The sequence below is a fragment of the Argiope bruennichi genome, chromosome 6 (assembly GCF_947563725.1).
Source record: "Argiope bruennichi chromosome 6, qqArgBrue1.1, whole genome shotgun sequence".
Taxonomy (NCBI): Eukaryota; Metazoa; Arthropoda; class Arachnida; order Araneae; family Araneidae; genus Argiope; species Argiope bruennichi.
In genome coordinates, this window is record NC_079156.1 from 136,609,040 (window position 1) to 136,636,569 (window position 27,530).

General features: G+C 28.8%; 1 protein-coding gene across 2 annotated transcripts; it reads left to right on the top strand.

The window, feature by feature from the left end:
- Positions 1–5,699: 5,699 nt before the first annotated feature.
- LOC129972718 (aurora kinase C-like) lies at positions 5,700–27,530 on the top strand. Of its 2 annotated transcripts, XM_056086959.1 has the most exons (9): positions 5,700–5,874; positions 6,078–6,117; positions 17,137–17,216; positions 20,899–21,010; positions 21,116–21,195; positions 24,274–24,412; positions 25,431–25,811; positions 26,453–26,541; positions 27,311–27,530. In XM_056086959.1, exons 2-8 carry the CDS (start codon positions 6,085–6,087, stop codon positions 26,537–26,539), a joined length of 912 nt encoding a protein of 303 aa, XP_055942934.1. In that variant the 5' UTR covers positions 5,700–5,874; positions 6,078–6,084; the 3' UTR covers positions 26,540–26,541; positions 27,311–27,530. The 2 variants fall into 2 exon arrangements, with proteins under 2 accessions (XP_055942934.1, XP_055942933.1); XM_056086958.1 differs by having other exon boundaries at positions 5,702–6,117.

Below are 27,530 nucleotides of genomic sequence, written 5' to 3' on the forward strand. Positions count from 1 at the left end.
AGAATAATAATAATAAAAAAAAAACATCTGCTCTTTGTTGAATTCAAAGAATGCAATTTTTTTATTATTATTATTAATGGAGATGAAATTTTACTAAACAATTACCAAAATTTTTCGAATTTATATTTTCAGCCTTTCGTCCCATTCGCAATTTCCCAAATACCTATCCTATATACCTCAATAACAACAATTCAACAATAATAAATTCATTTCTATGGTTCTTAAATGATAATTTCTATTTCCATATTAGGACGCATATTTTAAGAACTAAATTTCTCTGATAATCATTCTATTTTGTACAGAAGACTATTCCATATTAACATGTATATTTGTAAATTGTTTTCTAAATTTCAAATTAAAAAAATTTCTTGAGTGAAAATTTTATTTGCCTGTATGTAATTTTTTACTTCTTACTCTTATTTAATTTCTTTTGTTTCATTTCAGTAAAAGACAAATTTTGTTTTCCATTTTTTACTCATTTTCTGAAATGTTGAAGTTTACAAATTTTGTCCACTTGCTTGTCCTAAACTATTTTTATATTTTCAAATCTTAATTATCGATTAATCGATCAAACTAATTACAATTTGATTTTATATAAACAGTTCAACCTAAAAATGAATTGAAGACAAAAATCGATTGCAAGCTCCCACAATATTTATAGTAATAAACTGCACAAGCGCGCTTATTAACGAGTCTTGATAGCCTATAAAAAATTTGGGGACAAAACGAATATAATATCCAAAAGTTATGTAGAATCATGATTACTTTTTGACGGAACTGGCGTGAAGATTCAAGCATTTGTCACAGGGATGGATCAGATTTCCGATTTCCTATTCGAAAAGTATTGTGCAGATGATGTGAAACGGTATGGTGAGTAGACGTAGACGAAAGATACTCTTTTCACACTTCATTTCTAATTTTTTGAATTAATTCAACTGATGAATTTGTCATTGATTCCGTGATTCCATTCTTTCAACTGGTTTATTACATTTTGCTGGAAAACTTTCAAAAGTATTCATTTCTTTACTAATAGTAATTAATTCATTTCTCTACTTTTCATGTAAACGTTCCATATCATACTGATTAAATGGCCTAATTATCAACGATCTGTAAAAATGAAAAGGTAATTTTTATTTTATTTGAGCAAATCTTAGTTTTGTAATAATGTCTATTAATTTCGAATTTTTCGTTTGTAATTTGTTCGCTTTAATTTTTAAAACGTCTCGTTCTTTTTTTCACCAGTTCCATTTCTTTCTGAAATTTATCTATTTTAATTTGTAATTTTGACATCGTCTTTTGCATATTTTTATATTTTTTCTCCCAACGACTATTTACATAACTATCCCATTCTTTCAACTGGTTCATTACTTTTTTTTTTTCTGAGAACTTTCAAAAGTATGTATTTCTTTTTTCTATGTCTTCTTTTCAATCAATGTTAGACCCCTTATGAAAAAAAAATCGTCTGGATGAATTTTCTGACGATGGTTCAAGAAACAAGATTGCAAGAAACGTTTCAAATTTGGTTGTTTGAATTTTTAGACCAGTTTCATTTTACAAAAAACGTTTCAAAGTTGGTTTCCTTTTTCAGGCCAACGTCGGGTTTCAATTTTCATATATACCGTAATTGGAGGTATAACGGAAAATAAAACGGAAGAAAGACGTTGGTTCCCCATTCTAAATGAGGATTCAAGACTCAAATTCTGTTACGAATGTAACGTTCGGACCCTTTTGCCAACTCAAAGAAAGAGTTAAGAAATACGTTTGAAAAAAATAAAACCGTTAAGTTTTCATTTACTGATACGATACTCCCAACAGAACAAAAATTGAAAAAATTGGGTAAAATTTAAATATATATATTCAAGGTTTAAAAAAAAAATTTTTAAATCTTTGTAGGACAAATTTCCTTTTCAACAACCTCGCAATAGTTATCAAATAAAAACATCAATCATTTCCTCTACGTTTCACTTTACCGAGATTTCATCGTCATTGGGGATAAACCTGTAGTTTGGCAGTCCTTCATGATTGGATTCAAAAAATATGTTTGCATTTGAACGAAACAGAGATTAGATACCCGAACCCATTTGGCTAGAGATAACCATCAAAGATAACTTGAGTCACGCCTTTTTTATATATATAAAAAGAGGACAAAGTTAAATTTCTATTCATTCGCTACTTGTATTCGAATCGAGATGGAGTGTTACGGTACAGATTGCTTTCCAAGTCACGTCATCACCAATCCCGAAAAGTGGTTTAAATGCAAGCTAAATTTTGAAGCATTGAAGACTTTGTGTCGTAGATGCTCGAAATATACAAACTGAATCGAAAAATTTACTACCAGTTTTTGGAAAAGTCCAATTTCATCCTGTCGCATGACATGAGGTGCCTGAAATCTTTCGAAAGTGCCTATGAAGTGAGTGAGATCTGTGTCTTGGGATTAGGTGATTCGAAAACCTGTCAAGATCGAAATGAAAAATTGAAATCAGAGACTATTTTCGATACAAGAACATTTTTCTGATAAAATGTTACTTTATCTTTGGATATCGAACCGTGCCCGAAAACCAATACCATTTGATCCAAACGGATAAAAATCCCATTTTATTCTACAAGCAAAGACGATCCGTCCCGAAACAAAGAAGTGACATCAGACAACGATCTTTTCATATCGTTCATCACAATTTAGTCGAAAAATTTATCCTGCAATCCTAGACGTTGTATTGCGTATCGCCCGAAACGAGTTGTGTGTTCTTGGCATGTCAAAAGGCCCTGTTTGCAGTCGACGTGGTTCCCAAGGACGTTTGAGAGGTATTGGGGGGAAAAAAAGAATATGACTTTCAAGTGACGGAGAAAATCTTTCACCCCATGCAGAGAAAATATCAACGATACTCTAAGCGGACAGATTGTAAAGACAGCGATTACTTGCCACTCCCGACTTCCGCAATTGATCAAATGGTAGATTTTTACCCTCGCTTGGAACAAGAAACGATTCCACAAGACTATGTTCCCGATGCAGAATCCTTTTTTAAGTCAAAGAGTCGAAAAGAGAAAAGATAACAACAAGAACCGCAAATAGATTCGGAGTGTTTCAAATTACCCTTTTTACCTTCAACCTCCCAATACGTCCAACGTTTTTTGCACGTATGACAATCGTTCGAAACGATGATTATAAATGACTCGTTGTGATTAGATACGACGAAGATGCAAGAAGAACAACATCCAGTACCTTAAACTGTGATGCATAATTGCATTTTACCTCAAACTGTGAGATCGGTACCCGAATCTAGTTTTAATAACACTTGTATTATAGATACGAACAATTACCTTATACACAAGCACCAACACAACAGCAAAAACGAGACGATTTAATCTATACGACTGATTCGTCTCGAAACTTGAATGCAAGTTTGCACGATAACGATTTAAATGTTCCAATAGAAAATGTCTTTATACATATGTTGACATAAATGCCTGACGATCGAGAACTCATAGAGACCATTGGTTATAAAAAACAAATGTAGATTTCTTGGAAAGTTTTAAAACGAATCCTCGAGTCTTGCGTGCGGATATTTTTAATTAATATATTGTTTATATATTGATTATTTATTAAAAAAATATATCATTGTATATATGTATATATATTTGTAACATACAATAAAAAGATTTGAAAATAAAAATTATTTATTTTTTTAAACATCTTGTTTGTATTTTTTATACGTTTTTGTTATATACATATACTGATTAAATTATTTAAATTATAATTTTTTAGTTATTTATAGAGATATAAACAAGTTGAAAATAATGTGAGAAAAAATATTATTGTACTATAGATTGAAAAGATATTATTTCGATAAGGAAGTGTAATCATTATCGTTGCAATCAATTTAAAGAAAAAGCTATTCGATACATTAGCTGTTCGGAACATAGTTGTAGTTCAAATTAATTTTTAAATAATTTGTAAATTAGAAAAAAATAGTAACAATTCTTCTATTAATCTTAGTAGATTAACAGAGGGAAATTTCCCTTTAAAATAATTTGAAAAAAAATAGTCCCAATTTTTTGAAAAAAAAAATCATTCTTTTTTTCTTCTCTATACATGTTTACAAAACATTTTTTTTTTTCACATTAAAGACTAGAAAACTAGGTCTTGGGACAGATCCCATTTCAACGTGTGAACTCGAAAACGATGCACGTCGTCATTGTTGAAAGCGGAATTAAAAAGTTTCCTCTTGTTGTTGATGTGATATCAACGTATCCTTGTCTTCTCGAAACACGGTCGTTTCCACATCCACCACATGAAATCCGAGAATTTGAAAGAAATGTGTTTGACTCGAACCTCGAACGGCCAGCCACTGACCTCGACTTCGATCGAGGCATAAACAATTGGATTTTAAATATCAGATTGCATTTGTGATGGAGAAAATTTCACCTTGTGCACGTATTTGGAAAAGTATTCGTTTTGATCCAAGTCACGGAGCATGCACGAATAACACGACATGTCCACGAAAGTTCCAAAAGTCTTGTCCGAGTAAACGTCCGAAATGTTAATTTTTTAATGGGCGTAAATAACCTTCGAATTGAAAGAAATGAGAATGATCTGCAAATCTAACATCTTGTAAAGAGTCATTTTTCGATTGGTTAAAAAGGGTTAAAAGGAAATAATAATGAGGGTTTAAAGTTCCTCATCTAGTTTTATGCAAGTTCTGGTATTTCGTTTTAAAAAAATTTGAAGACTTAAGTTTAAAAAAACTATTATAAAATAGAAATGCTGTTCTAAAGCTCGTTTTTTAAAAAATATGTTAGATACCAAGGTTGAGATAAAATAAAATCTTGTAGTTTATTTAAAATTTTTACCATCGTTCGCAAGCTCTTACATTTTTACACAAGTGTCGTGTTGTTAAATTCTGTCAATATTCGATAGGAAAGTTTATGAAATATTTTGTAATGAAACATCCAGTCTTGGGTTAAAATTGAAACATCCACACTTGGAGGTAGAATTTTGAAATATCCATCATCGGAGGTAAAATTTTGAAATATCCATCATCGGAGGTAAAATTTTGAAAAATCCATCATCGGAGGTAAAATTGAAATATCCACACTTGAGTATAAAATTGAAACATTCACACTTGAGTATAGAATTGAAACATTCACACTTGATGGTAAGATTTTAAAATATCCATCATTGGAGATAACATTGAAACACCATCATTAGCGATAAAATTTTGAAATATCCATCATTGGATTATGATTTTTAAATCGATTTTCACTTTTAATATCTGGTCAAAATGTGATAGAGTATCAGCGCTCAAATTATTTTGTAGCCGACACCCGACTGTAGAATCCCTATTTTTACCATCAGTACTATCATTCATTAGCTGATTAACATTCCACTGTAATTGGCTCAAAATAGTACACAGAACTAATTAGTGAAGAGTTCCGTCATGCGTGTTCTGTTCACTTCTTACTTCGCAAGAAGGAGATATGCTTTTTAAAAAGAAAAAAAAAAATAGGGCTTAGCTAACAGAATAATATCATTTGCTTAAAAAATTAACTTTCAGAAAATGTTTGTTGTTGTTTCTAATTCCAGGTGTTATAGCTGCGCTATACCACCTCCATGAAACCAAAGATCTCTAAAAAGTCCAAAACAATAACGGATCCCTTAAAATATCAAAAATCGTAAAATTTAAACATTTAAAAATAAAATGTTTTGTATTCCCCTTTGAAATGCATAGTATGTATACACTACAAATGCATTAACCATCTATTATTTCTAATCGATTAATCATATTTGTAACTGTTACTATTATTTCGGTTTGAATTTTGGCGGTGTATTGACGACGTAAATTATAAGTTATTCCGTGCTATTAATTTGATATTATTGTATGTATAACCAATGTTAATTTATTTCGTTTATAAATATTCTTATAACAATTAATTTTCCAATGTCATAATATTATTTGATTTGTGAAAGGGTTTTCTCTTTTTTCCCCCCCCTCCTCTTTTGAACGATTTATTTAAATATAACTAATTATCTTAGTATTCTGTAAAACTACAAGTTTCTGTCATTTACTTTTGTGTTGCAGCTGAAATATGAATCGGAGTATCCTTGACCGATCAAAACGGGTAAGCATTTATTTACTTGTAAAAATTTTTTATTTATCGTTATTTATAATTTTTTTTACTACTTCGTTTGTTTTAAGACTATGGTCTTAAGACAAACTTGTCTTTCGAAAAAAGCAAAGTCATTTTTAAATGTATATGTATTTTTCACATTTAATGACCTGTTTTTTTTTTATTTCTTTGAAAAGAAATGATTAAAACTAGATTTAAATATTTTTCTTATAGAAATTTCACGGATTCGATATCTTTACTGTAACTATATAAATATTTAGCTTGAATACTTCATAGCCTTCTTTTCCAGTAAGCAACAGTCTGTAAGATAGTTCATTAGTTATTTTTAAACCTGTTTCAAATGTTGTTTTTTATTTATAAAATATGAAGTACCATTTTACTTCATCTTTATGCATTCTTATTAAGTTTATCGTGAAGTGAATACCATGCTATTTATATGCTTGTTGTTTTACATGTTTATAGTGAACAGCATGTCAGCAATTAATTATTTTAATTGCAGTCAGCAACAGAGACAGCATTATTAAGGAGGCAATTGTTGCCCATTGTTAACCCCCCCCCCCTTGTTGATCAGAGGTCAAGAGTTTCATTCTTCCCTGCTTTGGAATATTTTTTTGAGAGCTGGGAATTAAAAAAAATAATTTAAAACCATTTAAATTTAATATATTATAAACAATTGGAACATCTAAGTTATGATTTAAATAAGTAGAATGGCTACATTTGGCAAAATAGTTCATAGGGTGACAAATCGGGAATATTTAGAATTGCACTGATAATTTTGATTGGTCGAATGAAATCAATTCATTAGCTATTGACAATGTTATATCCACAAAATTCTGACATCCAATTCATAAGTTATTCGTTCAGCTTATAATTTGTACTATTTTTAGTAGTATAACTGACAAGGTAACAGACGAAAAAGATGTTGTATTTTCCCATTTATTTTTAATCATCCAACTGAGAAATCAATGTAACGGATGATGATAATCTTAAGTCTGCAGTTTTCAGGCATACGGTTCAAACCTTATTCATTTAGCTTATACTTTGCGCTATATGTGGCTGAATAACTGGAAAGGTTGCAATTGAATACGGTGACATATTTTCTTTGTTTTTTGGCTGTGATTTATGAAAAAATAAGTTTTTATTTTCATCCACTATTTTGATTACCCATCAGTGGAAAACTGAAATATTTAGATCTGACACGAATAGAGCGATGGTTAAGAATTTGCTAAATAGTTAAAAAACGAATCTTCATTTTATTCACTTCCTCAGCAATACATTTTTTCTATCTGTTAGATTTAATTCAATATGATAATTCTGTATTTAAGATCTGGTTAATGGTTAAAGTAAATTTGATAAAACTAGTCAACTAGTGTTGACACTCGTTTGTAATATACATACTAAGAAAAGTTGCTTTGTTGTTCTCAGATCATGTAGATTTGTAATAAATAAATGAAGTAAGTAAATTGTATAATTATAAATTAGATTGACGTAACAATAAAATGTCTGTTTCTTGCAGTCTAATTTATTAGGCTACAATAACTTCGCTAATGAAATATTACCGACTGCTATTGACATCAAAAGATAAATATATGCGATATGGTAGCTTTTTTGCTACACTATAGCAGCTTATTCAAATAGGCACAAAATTTGTTAAATAAATGAGTGCTTAAATTTTCCAGGTTCTACTTCATTATTGAAGTTATGCAATCAGGGAAAGTAATTTTCTTTTCTTCAGTTTTTTTTTTTTTTTCAATTATTCTTTACTGTAAAAATTATATAATTCCAAGTACTTCTAAAATTTTAATAGACTTTGGATGAGAGTGCCTTAGCAAAACAATAATTAAAATAGTTATAGAACATTTATTTATATGCAGGGGTGTTTGTGCTCCGGGGAAACCCCGGAATTCCGGGGATTTTGAACTTCGATACCCGGAAATTCCGGGGATCGTCGTTCAAAAGGAAGTAGGAATAATAATGAATTATTTATTTTGATCTGGGCGATTTTGTTTGCTTTGAAAGCAGAAAACGCAAGGTCAGCGTGTGTGGTGAAAACTTTTCCTTTCTTTCTCCAAAGGCAGTGATAATGCGTGAAAAGGGGGAAAAAACTTCTTTTTTGTTCTTTCCTTATTGCGAGTTATGACTCATTCCCCCGTTTCTCGGACATTCTCTTCTGGATTCTTTTCGGCAAGTAGGCGCGGCAGAAAAAAAAAGGGAGAGACTTCGCGACCAGATGTGCGATCACGTGACTCTGGGTTCAAAGGTCTTATCTCTCCTGGCGTGGCGCCAATAAGTAGAGAAGGGGGATTTTTCGCCGTATTAGCTATTTGTCATTGATCGCTTCGCAACTTTTTTTTCTCCGCTGTGTAAAATTTTCGTTTCATTTATTGATGCACGTGTAAATTTTTCGTTTCTCTTATTGAAATATTTTTTATTTATGTACGCAAGAGAATTTCACTTTGAAATTTCAGCATATGAAACAGAAATTACCCCTTAAAAATTCATATCTAATTAGTTTTACAGCATTAGATTCAGAGCTAAGAGGTAAAACCAGTACAATATTAGCTTTTGAAAAATTATCATCTTTTATGTCCCATATTTTTAGTGATAATGAAAAGTCAAAAGTAGAAGCTGAAATAAGGTTATACCAGAGTGATATTGATATCACCAAAGAAATGCTCTACACATCTGATGAAAGTGGAAATCAAGTCAAGTGTACAATTGATAAATATTGGTCTAAAGTTTTTAATTTAAAAGATGATTTCACAAATGATTATAAGTATCCTACATTGGCTAAATTGGTCAAAGCCTGCCTTAGCTGCTTCCATGGCCCATTAGTGGAAAGTGCATTCAACTTAATGGATACACTTGTCACTGACTATAGAACCTCTCTTAAGATTGATTCCCTAGATGCAGTGCAGACTATTAAATATGATTTAATGGCTTCTAAAGAAACCTCATGTGAAAAATATGGCTCAAAAAATCCAATGACTGATCCAATTCACAAAGATCTCTTACTGAATATGAACAGAAGTTGGAAAACATATCAAGAGGACTTAAAAACATGTATTTCAGATGAGTCACCTATAAAAGTCTCTGAAAAACCTTCTACATTAGCAGAAAAGCAAACTGCTTCTACCTCTGCATGTGCAGTTCTCGAGGAAATTTCTTCAACTGTAAATGAGGAAAATAAAAGTCAATCTTCCTGCAATTATGAAGTTCACCACAAAAGAAAGACAAGCCCACAAACATCAGAAAATAAAAAAAAGCAGCAGAAATTAGATAATTTTTTTAAAGAATTAATTCAGGTAATTTAAAATATTTGCATAAAATGTAGTAGTTTATATGTTTGAAAATTTATGGTTATTAATTTTGCAAAAAAAGTAATTCATTGAACTTTTATAATTAGGTCATTCAATATTTCATAATTGTAATTTTTCATTTCTCTCCCCCCCCCCCCTTCTCGAAACTCCAAAATGCCGGTAGTAAGTCCGTAAAAGTTTCAGGGGATTTTTTGGGGTCCCACAAACACCCCTGTATATGGCACATTAAGAAAAACTCAATGCATGCAATTGAGTGAAAAACACATTTGAAGGGGAGGAATAATAGCTTGCAATAGCCTTAAAGGTAAAAAAAAAATATATTAAATGATTGGAACGATTGTTTAAAATTAAAAACGGGTGTGAAATTCAAAATCTAATTATTTTTGAATAAAATACATTGATTTGTACATCGAAATAACCAATATAAGTAATACATGTTTAGTTTAACCCTTATGTTCATTTTGTATAATATACCATACATACAACTTTATAAAAATATACTACCACTATAAAATAATTTTTAACTTAGTTTTATTAAACACATGATATAAAATAATACCACTATAAAATACACATGCCTAAATGTTTGTTCTTGCACATTTTTATATATATATGTAATGATATTTTAAACTTTTAATTTCAATTTAATTAATTTCCAAGATTTTATCCTAATTTAGCCCCTAGTAACTTCATTCTAAAATATTCTCTTATTTCGTGATCCAATTCCACTTTCTCTACTTAATTAATTCAAGAGAAGCTTTATAAATTTGCTTAATCAGCTAAATGCCGTTTCTTTCACGCGCTCGGCGTGAAGGGGTAAAAATGTCCAGTAAGCACATTCTTTCTTAAAAGATCCCTGTGTTTCCCTTACATGTGATTGACATGTGTCAGAAATCCCTATCAGAATCTTATTAATATATTAACATAATGAAGAAATATTTTCCCTATCAAAATCTAAGGTTATATAAGGCGAGGGATAATTTATTTTGGCCTTTTTTCTCCACATCGACTTTTGTACTGCGCTGCGGCGGACGTTTTGTCCGCGTCTCTGCTTGTAAATAATTATGCTTTCCCGATGGATTAAAAAGATAAAAAGTCTCTTCACTGCTGGTCACAACTGCATTCTACTTCTCAGAAATAATGTTACATATTAAAAAGCCGACAGAATTCGAAATTATTACATATATATATATCTATATACATTTATTTATTTATTTATTTTGCTTTTCTTCAAAAAAGCAATCTTGCCACGATAAGGATTAATGTGTCAGTAATACATTAAATTAACTTATACATTTAGTTTACATTTACATCTAATGTTCACACACATGTGCATTTTTCATATATTACTAAGCATTACACAGAAGAATGTGTTTCTGCACATATTTACAAAAAGTTTTCTCCAGCCTTGTTTAAAATAATATCATACCTTTTTTGTGTTCTGTATTATTCGTGTCCAAACAATAGTAATTTTTTATGTAAGTGAGCTCATTTACCTCGGACTGAAAGCAAATCTGAATGGCTTCTCCTTGTCTGAAAATTCTTTTAGATATGTAACTATCCCCACCCCCTCAAAAAAAGGAGGGGAATGTTCAATCTTTTTATTAGTTATTCTAGATTTCAGAAAAGTTTCTTTTGGGAAACCATTTAAATTTAATTTCTACATTCACTTTATATAGTCTTTATTATAAATTTATTCAATTAGCATAATATGTTATTCAGGTGCAATCAATATAAAGTTAAATGCCTTCTTTCTCCAGAATACTTTGATTATACTAAAATACACACAAGTATGAATCACCTGGAATTAGGTAACCAGCCTTGGAAGTGGGTTTGAGGAAAAGGAAGAATCAGTGGGAAATTGTTTTATCAAAAGTTTCTCTCTTGAAAATGATAGAAGCCCTTACAGTGTTCAGGGTACGACTGTCAGAAGTTTTTTTTTTTTTTTTTTTTTTCTCTTCCTCTTTTCTCTTTACTTTTTTGTTTCTCTTATGCATAAATACAATTATACATTGTACATATTTGTACAATATATATAATTGTATTTTCATACAATTATATATTGTAAAAATATTGTTCACTTCTAAGAAAATTAACTAATTAAGAAAAAATTTTATGATTTTTTTTATTTAATTATTTTATTTATTGTTTTGCATATGCATTATTGTCCATTGCTAAGCATTTATAATTTACTGTATTCCTATTCAATTATTTTATTTTTGCTGTAATTGAAATATTTAACAAGTGTTAAAAAATATCAAGGAAATTAAGATTTTTGTTAAATGTGAACCAAATTCAAAATGGTTAAAATCTATATTCTAAAATCTAGAATGAAATATTTTTCTAGAATTAGATCTTTGTGTAATTCAAGAATCTCATAAAACAAATTCAAATACTGTCAACATTTTGAAAATTCATAAAAGAAATTGAGTTTTTTACAAATATATTACAAATGTTTAACTGGGAGAGAAAAATTATGGTCAATATCTGAAAAAAGAAAAAATTAGAGAAAATTAGCAAAATTAGAGAAATTGTCCTCTTATCAGTAAACTTTTACTGTCGCTTCTGATCAGCAATTAATCTCTAACCATGTTAATCTATTGATTATGTTCCCAATGGCATATGGCTAATATGCAAGTACTCTGAACTGAATTAATAGTGGAAAGTTCTTTTTTATGAATAGTATTAAAATAGGATTCAAGTTTGAGTTTAAATTAAAGTATGAAGGCTAAACTTGAAGTCTTTTTCAAATGATAATTATCCTACTGTTATCCAAACACTCTGATATTGTAATAAGAATTTTAACATTGGACAAACATTTTGTGGTCTTGGCTAAAAAAAAAAACAACCCTATACCATAATCTTAAATTTCCCCCCAACTTGATTGCAATATTGGCATACGATTAAAAATAAAACTCTGTATATCTAAAGAAAAAACATTTACACTGTTATTTGTTTTAAAACAACAATGATTTAATTTTTCTTGATTATTGAGTGTGCTTTAAAAATGAGTGAAGATATATTAATTTCCTCCATGCATAATTCCTGTTGTAACTGATTGAGAAGAACATTTTATTTTTGATAGAAAAATGTTGCTGTAACCTTAGAATATTTGAAATCAATTTAAAATAATTAAAAAGTGAATTTTTATAAAATATTTTAAAACTTGATAGTTTTTGCTTTTAATTATCAAAAAAATTCGAAAAAAGTAATGTAAGTTTAAGAGATTTTGTTAATTTGCTTATTTAAGAGATCAGTGATAATGGCAATATCACTTACTTTTTAGTGATGCTCATTACTAATTCTTATAATATTCCAATTTAGTTATGTCTGAATGAATGAAAACTGTCAACACAAATGTACTTTGAAAAATATTAACAAGCCTGTCAAATTAATTTTATGGAAGGATTTTAAACATTTTATTACCTATACTGAGACTGGAAAGGTAAATGTTAAAGTGAGCGTAGATATATTTATAAAACCCTTGGTTTAGCCATTTAACTGCTGTTGTTCACATGTCTGTGGATTAGCAGCAAAAAAAAAAAAAAAAGTAAGAAATGATAAAAAAGCTTTCAACACATTTCAGAATATATAACTTAATGAAGTAAAACATTCAATACCTTAAAACCTTCAGTCTCTCTAAAACTTTTAAGACACACCAAAGAAAATTTTAAAATATAATTTGGCATGAAACTAAACCAAGATTTAAACTAATGCAGCTACGAAATTCTGATGTTTTAACGTTATACTGGATTGTTTACAGTGGATCAATGAATGGTTAATATATTTTTGGCAAAAGTAGGGACTCAAAAATATATTTTGATATCAGTTGGATTTTGAGGGCGTTTTTGCACTGAAAGTATGATCTTGTTTTGTCTTTCTGGATAAGAGGCTTCTTAAAGGAATGTGTCTAATGTCTACAATTGATCACTGCTTTTGCATTTGCAAGCATGATGGGGATATTGGATTGCTAAAGATGTCTGGTTTCTTTAGCCAAAGATTCGGCTTGCTCATTTCCCTCAATATTTACTTATGCAGGTATCCATTTATAGCACATAGGATTTACCTTTGCTATGCAGACGTTCTATACTCTGTTTCACCCTAACTTGGCAGTAGTGTATATTCTAGGCATGCCGAATTGCAGTCGTCGTCAGGGGAACAGGGTTACTTTAAAGTACAAAGTTACTAGAAATGCAGATCGCTGGCGAAACTTTATCTCGCAAATTTTTCGCCAAATAGTAAATATTTATTTACTTTATCATATTATCATTTTATCGGAGAGTTAATTGTTTCCTTATTTTCATTATTTTTTCAATATTATTGACACATTATTTTAATAAATCATTAAAGTTATTTCATTTTGTTTCACCGTTCCTCAAAAGAAAACAATATATCTTTCAATATTCTGTAAAGTGTAGTTCGGCTAATGTTTTTCGAAAAGATATCTGTATCATCGTTCACATCTTTTAAAACTTTATCTAATGTTGGAATCTCATTTCTGCGAAAAAAATGCATGGATTTTTCGTCAAATACAGAATAATGTAAAATCATCATATTTTACAAGACCTGAATGTTTATTTACTGAGCCTGGTCGCTTCTTTCCAGGGGTACTTATAGGATGCCTTTATTTCTTTTTTCAAAAGGAAAACTGTTCATTGCGAAACATCTGTAAGATGCGAAACTTTATCAGCGATTTGATTGATAGAATCTTAAGGGTTTTCTGGGAGTCGAGAATAAACATTTAATATGTTTTTACATGTTGCACTTTTTGTTGGTTTCACTCGTCTTGAATGTGTGCACAGCTTAGTCGGTGAAAACACTTTCTCTTTTTCAAACATTTTAGAAGTTAATAGAAATGACGAATCGAAAAATATTCACCAAACAAAACTAATAACTACTAATGCGATTAATAGTATCAAAAATATCAGCTGCTAAAAAAGCGAGAATAAAATACTACGAAAGATGATAATGGTTGCGAACTGAAGTTGAGTTGGCGGAGACGTAAAAGAAAAGCGCGCCAAATATTTGACCTTGAAGACCGGTTCTAGCCAAAGTGGAATTCATTATGTCAATCTTCTAGTTTTATTCGTTCGCTTTATTTACAAAATACTTAACATATAAGCACTTCTAACTTGAGAATAATTTTAAATACATATTGATGAAAAAAGGATTTCTGTAATTTATGATATTATTTGATAAATTTCTGTGCATTTTAACTATTTTAAAGTCAGAATTGATGGGGAACTCTTTCCCAACGCGGAGCGTCACATTTTCTACCTTTTACAATACTGCCAAGTTAGGGTGAAACAGAGTATAGAAGGGTATTTATGGCGGAGATGATATCAGCTTCTGTTTCTGATAGCTTCAAAGACCAATTTAGAATCTGAAATGATCTCCAAACTCCCCGTTATTAGACAATCAGGTATGAGATCAATTCTTGTGAGTCAAGCATATATAAGATCAATGTCTTCTTAATTGTTATAAGTTCACTGATGAAGTTGGAGTCTACTGTACTTATATTAATTTTGTGTTTTTGTTTGTTACCATCAGGAAGGATTAAGAGAACCATGATGGGGGATTTGTCTGAGGAGGCATCGCTGTAAGCGATTGCTAAGTATCTCTTCAAGAGCTTTTCTTTCATTTCAAAGCCTTATTTTCTAGAGCCCTAGGGTCTTTTTTTTAAAGCTGGATTGAAACAAGTTGAAGCAAAACAGTTTTCTCTGGTAGTCTTCTTGGAACAAGGGGTTCTAGAAGAAAATCTAGGAAAGAATGTTCCATTTGGGCATTTTTTCTAATATCTTTATCAAGCTGGTGAATTAAGAATCTTTTGAGTCTAGTTGAGTTTATTGTAAACCTTAGAGGAATTTGATATATACTGGTTTATTGTTAATGAACTTGATGGTGAGATTTCGCTTACTCTGCAAGAGAGGCAGACCACATTCCTGTTCAGCTTTTTTATTCTTAGTAGGAGAGATTGTAACATTTATGATTTTCGATGCTCTATATTGAACAGAATCCACTTTCAGATGGACAGAGGTAGAAGCAAGGTTCCAAACTGTAACAGCATAATCAAGCACTGGTTTAATAACAATGCAATACATATGTTTCAAAGTTTGAGGTTTTAAGACCATGTGGTTTACTACTCAGTTTTCTAAGAATATTTAACTTACCTAGCACTCTGTTGGCAGCATGTTCAATGTGCTTTGTGAATCGAAGTTCAGGATCTAAGGTAATCCCAAGATATTTAGAGAGGTCAACCTCCTCTGTCTGGCAATTCTTGATTCTGATGTTTGCATTGAAAATACTACAATGGCTTCTATCAAAAGAGAAGATGCAGTTATTTGTCTTATCTGCATTTAGGGCCAATTTAAGATCCTCTGCCCATGCAGCTATACCTTTATGTTATAACCTCCTCTGACACTGTAATGTTTTGGGGTAAGTACTAAATAGTTTTATCATTGGCATTGCATGCAATTTTTGTGTCAGGAGGAAAGTTGTTCATATAAACAAGGAATGGAAGAGGACTTAAGACAGAGCCTTTGTGGTATTCCTGCTCACAGAGAATTTTCTGCCCTTAAGAAAATTACTTATCTATATTAGTACATTGCCTTTGATTTTATAGTTAACGTAGGTAATGTGGTCCATACAATACTTAAATGCTGCTGAAAGGTTCAAGAATACTGCAATGTTTTATAATGAGGCTTTTTCTGAAAACCATTCTGTTATTGACTGACTCAGAAGAGCTGAGCCACTTAATTTATTTAGTTATTAACAAGATATTCATCATTCATGAATTTTGAATTAAAGTCATTCATATATAATTCTATACAAAACTAGCAATATTGACATGTTTTTGTCTGGGATATGGTGAATATTAATTCAATCAGAACAATGATAACATTCAGTGATGCTTGCAAAAGGATTACTAGTATTAATCTCACAAATTTATTTTCTTCTCTCATCACTGTCAAGAAAGCAATGAATTAAAAAAAATATTTCAACCTTCCTTGTTATAAATTTAGGTTAAATGTTCTGCTCATGTCAAAGCATTTGGTAAAGATAACAGAATTAAAATGTTGGATGTGGGATGTTAATTTTTAGAGTTGAAAATCTAATTATATTTTGTAAAATTTCTCAAAACTTAATAAATTGTTAGGCATTTAAAACAAATGTTATTAGAACGACAAATTTACCCCTCCCCCACCCCCTCCTACAAAATATAGATAAATATGCACAAAAAAATGTCCCTCCTCCCCCCCTCCCAAAAAAACATTGTTTAAAGTTTTCTTCATTAAATTTTTAAATTACAGCTTCAAAATACATTGAATCACTATTGTAACTATTTGTGTTATATATTTCATTGATATAAGTGCAATAGATTCTTTTGGACATTGCAAATATGTATACAACCAACATTTCCTTCCTTATTTTTATAGATTTTCAGTATATAAAATGTTTAATTCTATCTTTTATTGGTGAAACAGATGACCTAGTGCTGAGATACTTCTGAAGTCAATCTAATTAAATGCAAAAAGAAAGAAAAATAAAAAAAAACAATGTCACAAGCAAATTATATATTCCTTGAAACAAAATTCTCCACTTGAATTTTTTGTGAAAGTTTGTCTAAATGCTCTATATTATATAATTTGTTTTACGTGATTATCTGATAATTCCCTTTTTTCTCTTATAGATGCATGAAAGCACCTTGGAACTTATTGATGAAGATAAAGAAACACCTAATAAAAATGACAGTAACAGAAAAATTCCCATGTAATATTTTCTTAAATTTCCAGTTATTTTTTAGATGTATATTTAAATATTTAATCTAAGTTTTCTGAAGTTTAGATACATACTTATGTTAGAGAATCTGTTGTATTGATAATGATTTAAAAATGTCAATTGATTTTGGCTACATAGTTGATACTCTGTCATACAAAACTATCTTGTGTTTTGTTAGTCCCCCCCCCCTTTTTTTTAACATTAAATTTTGAATGATTATTTTTCACAGATTATTATAGAAATTTTTTAAAATTTCAAATTTAGGATTAATTTTTAATTATTAAAAATATAATGTTTTACATTTTCTAGGGCTTTTTTTTTTATGTTAAAGGTATATAGTATGGTCTGATCTTTTTGTAGTTATATTCTATGTAGTATGAAAGCATTATTGTGTTAATATGCGAAAATGGCTAGATAATATTTTTTCATTTTCTTTGAATAAATATATCTGTAGTTTATAATTTATGAACATAAAATAAATGTTTGATTTCCAAGGCTGTTTTTATTAATAAATTTATAAATTATCTCCACATATAGTGGATTGTTTTCTATGAATTATATAAAATAACCATTTTCCTTTTTATATTTTCAGCCTATCTATACTAATAATATTAAATATAGAAAGCTTGATAGCCTTCATTCTAGGTTCATGCAATTTTATAAACTTTTCTTTGTGTGCTGAAAACTCCCTGCAACTGAACCTTAATTCATGATATAACTTATTTGAAATTTATTCATCCCAATCTCCCCTCTGCTTTGTTCAATATGTATATACCAATGTATTTGGAAGAGGAGGTACAGAACAAACCCTTCTCTATAAAGGGGACTGGGTGCAAGAAATCATTTAGGGCCCTAATTTTTTGTGAAGGGGGGAAAAAAACTGCGAACCTGAACATATATTATTAATGCATGATTTTGTGTTTGCTAATACTTCAATTACTTCAGAAAAATTACAATTTTTCGCAATTTTTTTTTTGATGCTTAATACAGCAAGTGCATTTAAGCGTTCTGAGCACATGCTTGACCGAAGATAATTCTTTATTAATTTTAATTTCCTGAAAGAGCACTCAGCACTTGCTGTAGTAACTGTCAACGCAAAGAAAAGTTTTAAAGCAATTAATACATTTAGAAATAATACATTACAATTATTATTTAGTATATATTGCAATATATGATGTGCGTTATTTACATCCCTTTCAAAATCAAATCCTGTAATAAACAAATTTTCTGGATTAGGTTTTCATCTACATCTTTGTTATAAAACTTGACAAAGTTTTTGGAGCATTTCAATAATTCATGTTTTTTTTTAATGTTTTTCAGTGATTAATATGAAATCGTAAATACTATTTGATATACTTTTAAATCTTTGTATAATTACAGTGTTAAAAAAATAACTAAATTCCTCTGCTGGGTTTTTTATAAATTTTTCTTCGGATAATTTGGAATATAATTTTTTTTCCTTTATGGAATTTGTTTTTTAGGAAAATGTTCAAATTATGTGCTTAGAGCACTTTTGCTTCATCTAAAAATGTGTTAAAATTGTCCCTTAAATTTTGGATTTCAGTTTTAATTTTATTAACTAAATTAATAATTTTTAACTAAATAAGCCGAGTCGAGAACAATTGTTTCGGCTTGAAATAGTTTGATAGTGTTATTTTTGGAAAATATTGCAAACAATACTATTAAACATGAAATAAATGGCATTTCTTCTATTGCATCTAATAAACTTTTAGCTTCGGATAGTGCTCTACTATCGTTACTCTAATCTATAAATTCTTCTAGGGCATTACAAGTTTGTTGAAACTGTGTACGCACTGCCTTCACCTAATCTATTTTGGCTTCCCAATGAGTGTCACATAATAATTTAAGAGTAATGTTTAAATACTTTGCAGAATTTCCCATTGCTGAAAATAAGCAATATAAACGCTGTAATATCCCCAAAAGTTTTTTACAATATATAATGCTGGAAGCGGCATCAAAAATTTATAAATTAAATGAATGTGATAGGCAAGACACATAAATTGTACACGGATTTAGTGAAAGTATTAATCTTTTCATTAGAGTTTTTGTTAGTTCTTCTCCAGTCACATCAGTTACTTCAATAAACCCTATAAATGACTCGTTTATAGTTAACCTTTTCTCTTCAAAATTTACATACCTAATAATGATTGAAGTTTGTTCCTTATGGGAAATATCAGGAGTAAAATAAATTTGGATACTATAGTACATGACTGCATTTATATCGTGTTAAATTTTTTTAAGGATTTCATTTGATAATCAAAGGATTTTTTTAAAATGTGCCTCCGAAATCAGGCAGATAGATTCCTTAAGGACTTTTTAACACAGAAATAATTTGTTCTTGTGACCTATGTGCTAAATGATGCACAGGCGTATTTTTAGAATTTATTATTTTGTTTATATGATCCATTAGCACAGAATCGTATTTACTTAATAATTCTGTTAAAAAATTTCCATTATTAGGCTTACCTATTATTTCTTGGGTTCCTCGAAGTGGAAGATTATTGCACGCTAAAAATATAATAACATCTACAATTCTTTGAAATAGCAATTTAAGTCTTGCCGTTTCCTTACTTATATTAACTTGATTTGTTTTATCAATAGTTGCACGTAAATTTAGACATTTTAGTAATTCTTCCCAAGCAATAAACGAATTAAAATGACAACTAGAATGCTCATGGTCTTAGATTACAGTTGACAGCTTTCTCCAATTATTATAGCCTCCTATAAATCGTGTAGTTTGGTCATTTCTTCTCCTTTTGCAAAACAGTATAGAACAAAAACAAAATATGGAGTCTTGCCTTTTTGAATAAATTAACCAGCTGCGAAGTTGGGTTTCACTATTTAGCATTTTTTAAAAGTAATACGTAGTGGAAAATTATCTACCTTCAGCATTTTTAGCAAAAACTCTTTTATGTTGTGCAGGTCTGATTTAATACAATACATTCTAAATTTATCAGTTATAATACTTGGCCATAAACCAGGATCATTTATACTCTCTTGATCATATTTGTTTTTATCATTATTTTCTGATTTGGTCATATTTGTATAAACACATGGTTCCCCAACAAATTTCACCGTTTCAACATTTTTATTGTAAGACTGTGTAGTTTGCGTGGAAATTTCTTCCGCTGTTGAAGTTTGTATTGTAACTTTCGAAGTCGGAGCAATTTCTTTTCCAAAATTACTTTGTAGCCAAGAAAACTTATCCCCCCCCCCATAGGTATCATTGTCTAATAACGGCGTAAGTCGACGCTGAGCCAGCCACATGGAAACAAACTTGTATATTTTCAGTGTGTGTAAACGCTGTTATTGTTCAGAACACTATTTTAATTCATGATCGTGGTGGGACCCGGTTCATAGCATCCACCCCCCCCCACCCCCCTATGGCCGGCCCTGAGAAGGTGGAATAAATTTTGAATCTTCATCAAAATTTTAGAAGAATGCATTTAAATATTTATCTCCATATATAAAAGGAAGGAAATGAATATTATTAAGTCTTTGCTGAATAATTCAAATTACATAATTCACAGTCCTTAGTCATTTTTCTGTTTTTTTAAAATACTGCATTACTCTTATTATTATACATGTAATGAAAATAAATATTTAATAGGTAATTGATTTTTACCTTTAAATGTAACTGTTTTAATTTTAGGAAAGTATTCACTATTGATGATTTTGATATTGGACGACCTTTAGGAAAAGGAAAATTTGGAAATGTTTACCTTGCTAGAGAAAAGAAAACTCATTTTATTGTTGCACTAAAGGTAATAATTTTTTATCCATATAAACCAATTACATATTATTATATATTCTTGAATATATTTTATTATCTTTTAAACATTATACATTATTGTGTTTTGTATTTTTAGATCCTTTCAAAATCGCAAATTTTAAAGAATGGAGTGGAACATCAAATACGTCGAGAAATTGAAATTCAAACACATTTGAGGTATTGCTTTTTTCCCTAAATCATTACAATTTCAATTCACTTTTAATAAAGACTCGTCCGACTACAAAAAAATATGTAAGATCTGAATTTTGTCTTTTTTTTGCAAATTTCTTTTTAAATCAGAAAGAATTTTTGGAGATTGATTTAAAAAAAAAAAAAATGTTTACCAAACAAAAATAAATGTGGTAATTCCTTTTTTTTTCTATGTTAGCTTACTGGTGAAATTAATAATTCTAGTATTTAAACACATTTATTAATCATCCTATAAGTTATAATGTTTTCTTGATAAGAATGTTTTATGAATGTTGCACTGATTTGTAAATAACTTTAGTTTTATTTTTCAATATGATTGATAAGCTATTAGTTTTTACTTTTTTCTTGCCATATGATCCATAATTAAAAATAGTTGACCTCTTTCAGCCTTCTGTTTAATTAGTTATTTTTTAGTTAAATAACTGCTAAATATCCTAAGTTATTGGTGGGAGGAATGCTTGATTTTTGTTAGTGATTCTAAAATTCAAAGTTTTTTATTGTGCTTTTTGAAAGCTTAAATCAACTCAACATGTTATGAATCTCGTTTTTTTGAAAAATTCATGTGCGAAAAGTAGTTTGATTTTTTTGGTGTCTATTGTATTTCTAAACATATTAAAATTTTTTGTCATAAATTGTTATTGGATAACTCGTGCTTCATGCATTTTTTAAAGAAAACTTATCTAAAAAGAAAATGCTTGGTATTTTAAATTGCTATCTTCCAAAAAAAATTTGTACTTAGATTGTCTTTATGTTTACATAGTTACAAAACTAATGATAAGTGTATTGAATTTTTCTGAAAATTGGTTGTATATGTTAGATGCTTGTTATGAGGGTCAATTACACTGCTTAAGGAAAAAAAGCAGAATTGAAATTTAACCAAACCTTATTCATATGTTGAAAGTTCTACGTAATTATCTTCGCTATTTAAACATTTGCTTAAACCTGACACGTTTGCCAATGCTTTCTGGAAAGAAATCCCTTCCAAAGTCTTTCACACAAGCAGCAATTTCAGAATTTGTGGTAATAGATGGTTTTCCCTCAACCTCAGCAACATCTCTGTAGCCATTCTCAACTTGTTGCACCACTTCCCAATAGTTTAACATGATCTGCACTTTTGCCACACACTTTATGAAACTGTCAATAAATTTCAGTGGAATTACACCTCGCCTCTCCTCGCACACAAAAAAAAGCAAGCAAATCACATCACACATTTCCAGTTTGGATACCATTTGCATCTGCTGAGACATATGTATGACTGATTACCAGACAAACTAAAGTTATTAGGTTAAAGCCACTGCATCACATGATACAGATGTCTGAATTGCTGCTGCAAAGTTTCATTAAAGTACCTTTCACAAAATTTTTTTACAAAAGTGTGCAGCTAGCTTTTTAACTGTCTTATGTTTATTTATTGATTCCTAACATTCTGCTATCGGATGGTAACTATTGGAAATGGGCAAGGAGCTTGTCTAAATGTTTTTAACTGGCATTATTTAAGATTAATAGAGTAAATATATTTATTGCCTAAAAGACTTTTGTTTTATGGTTATTTTAAATGTGACTGTTTCTGTGCTTGTCTTTGAATGTCGTAGAAACATGAGTTGGTGTGAAATATTATATAAAAAATTATTTTTTTTAGTATATTTAACAATAATATAATCATTATTTCAAAAAACAATTATAAATTATCATGAAAACGCTTGCCTAATGACCATTAGTTATGTGGTATTGTATAGTAAATGATCGGGTATCGTTAGAGAAATTAAATTAATGCAATTTTCACAAACTTCATGATATTGTTCTTATGTATCTATTAGTATAGTGTTTTATTCATTTAATTATAAATTTTAAAAAATCTAAATTTGAAAGTGTGTCTTTCAATTTGTTTACAATCCAATTAAATTACTTAAAAGTTATCAATTATGGGTTTCTTCCTTTATTTATTCCATTAGGCTTTCTTTGCATGAAATCAGATTGATATTCCTATGTAATTATCTTCTTGCTATGTGTATGTTTATCTCATTTAATCATTAAATTACATAATTATCATAACTAAGAAAAACAGAATAACTACATTTTTCTAAAAATAACCAGGGTATTGTTGGTCATTTATAAAATAAAATTCTATTTTTTAATTTTTTTATCTATATAGACCAAAACTAATAAATAATTAAATTATAGAAATTAAAATTTTGTTATGCTTGTTTTCATTGAATTTTCTCTCTTAATTCAAAATCAATCAATTTGAACCTTTATTTAAATTTGGAAATATTTAAATTTTAGTGAAATGTAAATTATTTTTGCAATATTTTGGTAATCAGCTTGTACACCTAGAATTTCTGTCAATATAAATTAAATCTCTTATTGATGTTAATGCTCTCTTAGTAAAGGAGTTTGCCTAGTGAAGTTAAGTTCAATGGCATCATACTGATATTAAAAATTTGCCTGGCTAATTTGTTTTAAATTATTACATGTTACCTTTTGCAGTTATGTAATTTTACTTTGATTTTTCATGTAAACTATTCAGATAATTAGCAGAATCTTTTGTTTTTTTTAACTTTCAACACTGGAAAAGAAGAACACAGTTAAATATTTTTTGAAACAATGACCATTTTGAATTTCATTACAATGATGAAATCTGTTGTTAAAAATTATACAGAAAAGTTTTTTTTTTTTTTTTAAGCTATCAAAATTTAAGGAAAAAAAAATTACGTGGTATTAAATTAGTATCATTAAAAGGACATTTTTTTTAAAAAAAAAAATTTAATTGGATAAATACTAAATAATGATGTAATATTTTTGAAGTTCTGATTTGAAAATATCAATTTTGCTTAATTTCTTATTAATTAAAATTTCAAATCAAATCACTTTGAGATATACTTTTTAAGGTATATTTGTACTAAAATTGATAGAGCTTGGCTAAATGGTCTATCTTGTAAAATGTTGATACACATATAAAGATATTTTATTTATAGATATAGAATTATTTTCCTTTCTTTTTATTTCCTTGAAGTGTATTTTTATTGCGATTCTATATATTTCCAGGCATCCTAATATTTTGCGTATGTATGGTTACTTTTGGGATGACACCAAAATCTATCTTATTCTTGAATTTGCTGCTCGTGGAGAGCTGTACAGAACTCTCCAAAAGCACCAGTACTTTGATGAAAAAACTGCTGCTACAGTAAGATTTCTTTTACCTTTCAAAATTTATTTCATTAAATATTGTAAATAAACCCAAATCCTTGAAATTACTTATTGTAATCAAGTATCTAAAACATCTAAGAATTTTATTTCTTTGAAATATTTTTAATCATTGTTTATTTTCAGTAATAAAAAAAATATTTCTATTCAAATTTATTTGACCAGAGTTTTGCTTTCACTTTATAGATTAGATATTTTGTACATAAATTTTGCACCAAGTGCTTGGTGTTCTTAAACTTGTCCATATTTTTATAATAGTGGTAAATTGTGCTGTGGCATATCTTTTAAAAGTTATTTATGTTAAATTATCTTTATATAAATATTTCTGATTTTCATATCTTTATATAAATATTTCTAATTTTTTTCGTCAACGTGCTAGTGAAAGAATTTTTTTTGGATAATTTATAGTAAAAATTATATATAAATCTTTACTTTAGCTAGAAATCAAAATTAATTTTATTTACTCTATGCAAGCTTGTGTAATTTACAACAATAAATATAAAGGTATGCACATACTCTATGCATTCATTTTAATATATAATAATAAAGCTGTTGATTTAAATTGAAGAATCTTGCAAATTTTTTCTTTAGTTGGCTTCTTGACCCCAATCCAGAAATTTAGATCTAATTCTCTAGATTTAATTGGTTAGATCTCTGTAATTATTAATTATTTAGATTCATTCAATTGTTATTTAAGTTTTTAATAAAGTTGTCATATAAGAAACATTGGATGTATCTGAATTTCATCAAACTGACTTCATATGATAATTTTTTCCCCCCGAAATTTGTTATTGCGAGTCTTTCAAAAGACTATTGCAGTGTCACAAATTTTTAACAATACAACATTCTATAATACTTCTTAATAGTATTTAAACTATATTTAAGAGTTTCAATATTTTTTAATAATTGGTATTATTATAATTATGAAATCGTTAATATATGTATAATTATTTCATTTGTTTTCTTGTTTTTTTTTTTTTTTTTTTTTTTTTTTTCAGTACATGGCTCAGTTAGCAAATGCATTCATATATTGTCATTCTAAAAAAGTGATTCATAGAGACATCAAACCTGAAAATTTATTATTGAGCTTAAGTGGTGATATAAAAATTGCTGACTTTGGTTGGTCTGTTCATGCACCTTCATTGAAACGCAAGACCATGTGTGGCACTCTGGATTATTTGCCACCAGAAATGTTGGATAATAAAGTATATGACTCTACTGTAGATTTGTGGTGTCTTGGTGTTTTATGTTATGAGTTTTTAGTGGGAAAGCCTCCATTTGAATCGGATACTACATCCGAAACCTATGCAAAAATTCGAAAAGTTGATGTCCGCTTTCCTAGCAGAGTTTCTGAATTAGCTCAGGATTTCATAATGAAGGTATTTTTAACCTTTGTTTTTAATTACTATGATGAAATAATTGTTTACTTTTTATAAGTTTATTTCATATTTATTGAAGAATATTGTGATGTTTAAATGAATTAAAATATTTGTTATTGCATCCAATCGAAGTAAATGTTCACAAGACCCTTTACTGAAATCTTAACTACTTCTTTTAAGAAAGAAAGCTCAGAAAATTTTAAGATTGTGAGTGATTTTAATATTTTTATTGTAATCGTTGACAATAATATTATGTTGAGAGAGAAAAACTGTAAACTTCTCTTTGATGAATCAAGCATTTCATTACATAATTAAAGATGATTCTAGCATGAAATTGCATATGACTTTTTTGATCATCATGTTCTGTTTAAGATATTAAGTTTCAAAATTCATCGAAATTTATGTGTGTCAATTTATTGTGAATTTAGTATAATATACACATTTAAAATATTATTTTAAAATGAAATACATTAGATACTTTATAATACATAGATTTTAATCCTGAGGTTGTGATTTTTTTTTTCTTTTAGCTTTTACAGCAGAAAGTTAATTGCATTATCTTACAGGATTATTCAATACTTTGTTGAAAAATGTTTCATGTATAAATTTTTCCTTTCTTATTGTTGAAATATGATTTTTAGCTGCTAAAGAGAGATCCACGCCAAAGAATGAGTTTAGAAGAAATGCTCGAGCATCCCTGGATTTTACAAAATGCAAAAACAGCATAAAAGTAAGTGGAATTGTGACTAATTCTGAAACTGGGCTTTCTTTTAAAATACTTTCTATTCTGAAATAAAAGTATAATGTAGTCTTGAAAATTTAAACTTTCAAGCTCATCTTTTGGCATAAATAAACTTCTGTAATCATATTAATTCCAATTAAAAGGATGAATTTTATATCAAGTTCAAAGTATTACAGTTAAACTTTTTTTTACCTAAAAATTAGTACTTTTTTTATTTAAAAATGAAAAATAACTCAATTAATGGAAATATCCTCCTGCTGGCATGGTATGGAGGTTTGTTGAAAAGTCGACAGCTTGAATGTTTTCCTCATCATATGACATGTTCAAAATTACAAAGTTGGTACCAAAATAGCTTTACTGTTGCTTTTAAATGGAAAGTGAATATAACTAATATAAATAATTTTTAAAAAATGAGAATTATTTCAGTATAAATTGCTTTAAGTTTATTTTACAAAGTTATTGTTTTTCATATAGCATTAGTCAAAGCATCTTGTGTTTTTTATTCAGTTTTGTTACTTTCATTTTAAATATTAACAATTCTCACTAGCTCTAACATATGCTAAAAGAAAAAAGAATCTTTGAAAATTATATGCTAATTAGATTGCAATTTTTTAAAATTATTATTATTGATACTGAGTTTAGGCTTTTAGATTACTGAGTTGTTACCCCTTCTTTCCTCTGTCCTTCTGGTTTGTATTTAATTTGTTTTAATTTTGGTTTACTATTTAAATGCCTATAAAATTTATTTTATTTTTAGGAATCCTGAAATTGAAGCTATAAAAATGAAGAAAACCTTTGTATATATCTAATTTCAAATGTGAATGATTTTTTATTAGAAAACTTTGTGTATATTTTTTATTTTTGACACTAAAGAGGTGTAGAATTTTTCATTTCTGTTCCATCTTTTAAACAGAAATGACATATGTTTTCTGGCATTTTTCTGTAATGCTATTAATTGGTTGCTTTTATATTTTTAA

Excerpts from the sequence above, each read along its gene's own strand:
- LOC129972718 (XM_056086959.1), top strand. The coding sequence starts at position 6,085 with ATGAATCGGAGTATCCTTGACCGATCAAAACGG. Across the intron at positions 6,118-17,136 it reads TCCTTGACCGATCAAAACGG|ATGCATGAAAGCACCTTGGA; the intron begins GTAAGCATTTAT and ends TTTCTCTTATAG. Across the intron at positions 25,812-26,452 it reads CTCAGGATTTCATAATGAAG|CTGCTAAAGAGAGATCCACG; the intron begins GTATTTTTAACC and ends TATGATTTTTAG.